Source organism: Rhinopithecus roxellana, chromosome 6, assembly GCF_007565055.1.
Source record: "Rhinopithecus roxellana isolate Shanxi Qingling chromosome 6, ASM756505v1, whole genome shotgun sequence".
NCBI classification, from domain to species: Eukaryota; Metazoa; Chordata; class Mammalia; order Primates; family Cercopithecidae; genus Rhinopithecus; species Rhinopithecus roxellana.
In genome coordinates this window covers 46155996-46162398 of record NC_044554.1, presented here as the reverse complement: position 1 = coordinate 46162398, position 6403 = coordinate 46155996, and the positions used below count along the sequence as shown (strand labels likewise).

Sequence of the window (6403 nt, the reverse complement as noted above, 5' to 3'; positions counted from 1 at the left end):
TGAAATAATAAAAGTTAATATCCCTACTGATATGACAGGTCCAAGGTAAACCAAAGAAAAGCACAAGCAGATGTATAAAAAATCTTAAGTTTCACAATGTAAATTCCAAACATCTAGTTTACCACCTGGATCATACTAGGCACTCAACAAATATCTGTTAAACACAACATGTATTACAAGAATTATGTTATATATTATTATGTATGTATACAAAATGCATTATTCTTTCCCTTACGAATTCTTACACACTGTGATTCAAGGAACTCTAAGGGTCTAAGAATATCACTTTTAGGGCTGAGTGCAGTAGCTCATGCCTGTAATCTCAGCACTTTGGGAGGCCGAGGCAGGTGGATCACCTGAGGTCAGGAGTTGAAGACCAGCCTGACCAACATGGTGAGACCCTGTCTCTACTAAAAATACAAAAATTAGCCAGGCGTGGTGACATGTGCCTGTAATCCCAGCTACTCTGGAGGCTGAGGCAGGAGAATCACTTGAACCTGGGAGGCAGAGGTTGCAGTGAGCGGAGATCGTGTCACTGCACTCCAGCCTAGGTGACAGAGAGAGACTCCATCTCAAAAAAAAAAAAAAAAAAAAAAATATATATATATATATATATATATATAACTTTTATATCATGCATCCTCCCTTTCAAACAGCCATGATTCACCATTTACTTCCCATGCTTCCAAAAGTAAGCAACACACTCCCATTTTATGCTCCATAAATATTCTCTGGTGGCATGTTTTATATATTTGTTGTTAATAAAAATAATAATAGATAAGGGCCCTTATATCTTTATCTTGCCTTCTTTTTTTCAGGGTGTCACTGATCTTTATATGTCTTCTTTCAAAAGGAATTTTTTAAAAGTTTTCCCTAATTCTCTAAAGATCTGCTGAAATGTTCTCCACAGTGCTTGGATACCTGACACCAAGGTGGAATATTGCAATTGTGTGTTAAACGTGTTTTTCTTCCAGTAGTAAAACAGCATAAGGGAGCTAGCTCCCTGAAAAACCTTACAGGTTTACATGAATTAATTTAAGGAGCTTATCCTACTCCACTCTACACTCGGGGCAACCACAGTTGCAGTCGTTGAATGCATTGGGTGATAACGTCTCTCCTCAGCACTCTTCTCAGAGCCTTAGCTACATCTTTATTCCGGAGAGTATAAATCAGAGGATTCAACGTGGGGGTAACGATGCTGTAGAACACAGAACCAACTTTGTCCTGCAATGGAGTGCGCTGGGACCTGGGTCTCATGTAGGAGAAGATGCAGGCACCAAACCAAAGAGAAACCACCGTGAGGTGGGAGCTACAAGTGGCAAAAGCATTTCTCTTGCTCCCAGATGAACGCATCTGAATGACACTTTGAAGGATGAAGACATAAGATGTAGAAATCAGCAAGATGGGGAGGAGAAGAAGGAGGATGCTGCTGATGTACACTGTGGTCTCATATACAGTGATGTCGCCACACACCAGCTTCACAACAGCTGGGAACTCACAGTAGAAGTGGTAGACTTTCCGAGACCCACAGAAAGTGAAGTGCATCAAGATCGCTGTGTGAATTAGGGAGTTCACGGATGCCCCCAACCATGACGTGACAACCATCATCAGTCCCACCTTCTTGCTCATGAGCACAGCATAGCACAGTGGGTGACAGATGGCAACATAGCAGTCATAGGACATGACAACTAAGAGAAAACACTCAGCACCACCCAGAGACAAATAGAGGAAGTGCTGGGTTGCACAGCCCACAAAGGAGATAGACTTCTTGCCAGATAGGTAGTTGGTAGCCATCTTAGGGATGGTTGTGGAGACATGAATCAGATCCATGAGGGAGAGCTGGCTGAGCAGGAAATACATTGGTGTATGAAGCTGGGGATCAATGCAGATGAGGAGAATGGTGAGGGTGTTGCCACTCACGGCAATAAGGAAGACCACCATGGTCAAGGAGAAAAGGAAAAGGTGGGTAAGAGAGTCATCAAAGAGCCCCTCAAGGATGAAGTCTGCCAGAGAGGTCTGATTCCTCTGCCACGTTATTCCCTTTCTCAGTCCCTGGGGTAACAGAGAGTGGAGATAAAGGCTGTGACTAGAAATAATGGGGTCCAGCATACCCGACGAAAACCATCTTTTGATAGAAGACAGAACCTGTGAAAGAAAAAAAAATGTTTCCATTTCTAGTTATTCAACCTCTCTAATTATTGAAATAACCTTTATTTAAAAGAGAGCTTAAAAATCTGCCTTCACAAACATAATCACTCTGAAATTTCAGAATATCTAGACTCTATTATCAAACTTCAAGTCTCTTCTCATTAAGAAAGATATATATGTGTGTATGTGTGTATGTATATGTATGCGTGTGTATATATTTATTCACCATTTACTTCCTGTGCTTCCAAAACACACATACGTACACACAGACACACACACACACACACACACACACACACACACACACACGTCTTTCTTAATGAGAAGAGACTTGAAGTTTGATACTTAATAGAGTCTAGATATTCTGAGATTTCAGAGTGATCATGTTTGTGAAGGCAGATTTTTAAGCTCTCTCTATACACACACACACACACACACACACACACACACACACAGAGTTTGGGGCAAAGCTTGAGGGGGTTGTTTATTTTATCAGTGAGGATTTTACTAGAAAAGCTAAAACACTAAGAGATTTCTCTCATACAATTGTGGAAGCTGGTTAGGCCATCTATGCATGGCTGTTACCTTTGTGTCTGATGCTGGAACTTTAAGTCCAGAGGGCAAGTAGTCAGGAAAAAACATGGACATAAAAAGTGGCAGATCAAAGGCATGCTGGAACCCACAAGCATGAGCTGTAACCCCACAAAGGCAGACTCAAACCCATGTCAGTTCTTGTTGCCTCTGAAATTGGTGGTGTGGATATCCTGCAGTAGCTGGGGCGCTTGTTAATGGTCCGATTAAGAATGCACACACCTGGCCGGGCACTGCGGCTCACGCCTGTAATCCAGCACTTTGGGAGGCCGAGGCGGGCAGATCACGAGGTCAGGCGATCAAGACCATCCTGGCTAACACGGTGAAACCCCGTCTCTACTAAAAATACAAAAAAATTAGCCGGGCATGGTGGCGGGCGCCTGTAGTCCCAGCTACTCAAGAGGCTGAGGCAGGAGAATGGTGTGAACCCGGCAGGCAGAGCTTGCAGTGAGCAGAAATCGCATCACTACACTCCAGCCTGGGCGAGAGCGAGACTCCGTCTCAAAAAAAAAAAAGAATGCACACACCTGACCCAGAAGTCAGAAAAACTAAAGGAGAATCCAAGGGAAGGCCTTTTGAAGACCGTCTGGTTGGCAACACTTTTTGGTGCTGGGGCAATGTCCTCCAGGATGCGAAATATACTCTAAATCTGCATTCAACTTATCCTGCTGTTCCTCCCATAGCAAGATTCATGGAACCAGAAATCACCAGGTAGAAGCGAGAACGAGTCCTCTCACTATAGTCTCTGTAACTGTGACCCACCAGCAAAATGTTAGCTTTCTATCCCTTCACTTTTAGGTTCTACTGTTTTAGACATCTTAGTTCCAAAAGGAGAAATTCTTCCACCAGGTGTCACAACAATAATCCCATTTTCTGATAGTTAAGACTGCCACCGTGCCACTTGGGGCTTCTCATAGAACTGAATGGATAGGCAATTAAGGTTACTCTATTGGCTAATGAGACTGATTCTGACTAGCAACGGGAAACTCAGTTACTATTATATGGTGAGGATAAGGAGAATTATGTCTGCAATCAGATTTTCTAGGGTGCACTCTCATGTCCCATGATGTAAGCCAATAGAAAACCAAAACCCAATTCAGACAAGACTGCTAGTGGCCCAGATGCTTCAGGAATAAAGGTTTGGGTTACCCCACCAAGCAAAGAATCATGAATAACTGTAGACAAAGAGAATCGGAATGGGTAGTGAAAGCAAGTCATTATAAACACCAGCCAAAACCATGTAAGCAGCTGCAGAAACAAAAACTGTAATAGTTATGGGCATTTATTTGTGTGTGTGTGTGTGTGTGTGTGTGTGTGTGTGTGTGTGTGTGTACTGAATATTTTTCTTCTCCTCTGTCATCCCCTATATCTAACATAAGATGTATTAATAATTGTTAATTTCAGGCTAGGCACAGTGGCTCACATCTGTAATCCCAGCACTTTGGAAGGCCGAGGCAGGCAGATCACCTGAGGTCAGGAGTTCGAGACCAGCCTGGCCAACATAGTGAAACCCGTCCCTACTAAAAATACAAAAATTAGCCAGGCGTAGTGGCACATACCTGTAATTGCAGCTACTCAGGGGGCTGAGGCATTAGAATTTCTTGAACCCAGGAGGCGGAGGTTGCAGTGAGCCAAGATTATGTCACCGTACTCCAGTGTGGGTGACAGGGCGAGACTCTGTCTCAAAAAAAAAAAAACAAAAAAGATGCTGGAGAGGATGCAGAGAAATAGGAACACTTTCACCCTGTTGGTGGGACTGTAAACTAGTTCAACCATTGTAGAAGGCAGTGTGGCGATTCCTCAAGGATCTAGAACTAGAAATATCATTTGACCCAGTCATCCCATTACTGGGTATATACAAAAAGGATTATAAATCATGCTGCTATAAAGACACAGGCACACGTATGTTTATTGCAGCACTATTCACAATAGCAAAGACTTGAAACCAACCCAAATGTCCATCAATGATAGACTGGATTAAGAAAATGTGGCACATATACACCATGGAATACTATGCAGCCATAAAAAAGGATGAGTTCATGTCCTTTGTAGGGACATGGATGAAGCTGGAAACCATCATTCTGAGCAAACTATTGCAAGGACAGAAAACCAAACACCGCATGTTCTCACTCATAGGTGAGAATTGAACAACTGAGAACACTTGGACACAGAGTAGGGAACATTACACACTGGGACCTGTCATGGGGTGGGGGGAGGGGGGAGGGATAGGAGATATACCTAATGTAAATGACGAGTTAATGGGTGCAGCACATCAACATGGCACATGTATACATATATAACAAACCTGCACATTGTGCACATGAACCCTAGAACTTAAAGTATAATTTAAAAAAAAAGTAACCTTAATTGATCCCTCAAATATCCACCACCCTATTCTTTTTGTGTTTTTTCTCCTAAATGTCTTTCTAGACTTTCATGAAGTGCAGATTATATATTTACTTTTTAAAGTGAAGAACTCAGAAAGAGTCACATCTGGCCAGGCACGGTGGCTCACGCTTATAATCCTGGCATTTTGGGAGGCTGAGGCAAGTGGATCACCTGAGGTCAGGAGTTCGAGACCAGCCTGACCAACATGGAGAAACCCCATCTCTACTAAAAATACAAAATCAGCTGGGCGTGGTGGTGCATGACTGTAATCCCAGCTACTTGGGAGGCTGAGGCAGGAGAATCACTTGAACCCGGGAGGCAGAGGTTGCGGTGAGCCAAGATTACACCATTGCACTCCAGCCTGAGCAACAAGAGCAAAACTCCATCTGGGAAAAAAAAAAAAAAAAAAGTCACATTTATTACTCTGTCTCTTCTAATGCAACCTACAGTATCATCTTTCTGGCTGTCACTTCACACTGTTGTTTCATACTCAGCTTCTGGTGGACTAAAAGCTCAACTTCTCCCATGTTCCTCCTGATCACTTCAACCCATTAGAGATCTCCACACACTTCCCTTTTATTTAAGTATCCATATACTTCTCCATTGCTTTCCACATTAGTGTCCATCTTTCTGTACAAATCTCCATGGTGTAAGTTTTTCACCATCTGACCCATGTCTCTCTTCCTCCCTTCAGCAACTTTGCTAATAATTTCTCATTCTGATTTGTGGCCTTCAAGTGATTTTTTTTTCTCTGCCTTCTGAGGAAGCTTTCCTCATAGGTTGGTCAAATGTCATCCTCTAACTTAAGGGATAAGCTGACAATGCCCTAGTTTCTAATAAAGTTTCCTAGATACCTCAAGCCTTAATATTATCTTACCTGGAATTTCCTCTGCAGAGACTCGTAGGAAGACAAGCATAGAAGTGAAATGCAGAGGGCAAGAGAGGTCCACGCTGACCCACGTGTTGGCTACTGGTGACAAAACAAGCCTTTTCTGAGGTGCTCACCAGACTTCCTTCCCTAAGCCTGGAAATTTCCATTTAAGTTACATTTTGGTGGAACAGCATAGAAGAAATTGCCCCAATGCAGTCATTGTTGTTTGCACTAATTACCCTAATGACAGAACACCACCAGGACCAATAGGACACATGTGTGTTCATATCATGAGCTCCATCAACATACATCAGGACAGATTAAGTAACTGAACTTCTTTAGCCTCTACTAGTCAGGCCTTTGAATCACACATATGCTTCCTCTGGTTCTATACATATATTTGAG

At 42.7% G+C, this 6403-nt stretch overlaps 1 protein-coding gene across 1 annotated transcript; it reads right to left on the bottom strand.

Moving 5' to 3' along the window:
- Nucleotides 1-990: 990 nt before the first annotated feature.
- On the bottom strand, nucleotides 991-2052 carry LOC104673639 (olfactory receptor 2AE1). Its single transcript, XM_010377749.2, has one exon. It carries the CDS (start codon nucleotides 1939-1941, stop codon nucleotides 1060-1062), a length of 882 nt encoding a protein of 293 aa, XP_010376051.2. The 5' UTR covers nucleotides 1942-2052; the 3' UTR covers nucleotides 991-1059.
- Between the last annotated feature and the right edge of the window lie 4351 nt (nucleotides 2053-6403).

Excerpts from the sequence above, each read along its gene's own strand:
- LOC104673639 (XM_010377749.2), bottom strand. The coding sequence starts at position 1,941 with ATGGTGGTCTTCCTTATTGCCGTGAGTGGCAACACCCTCACCATTCTC.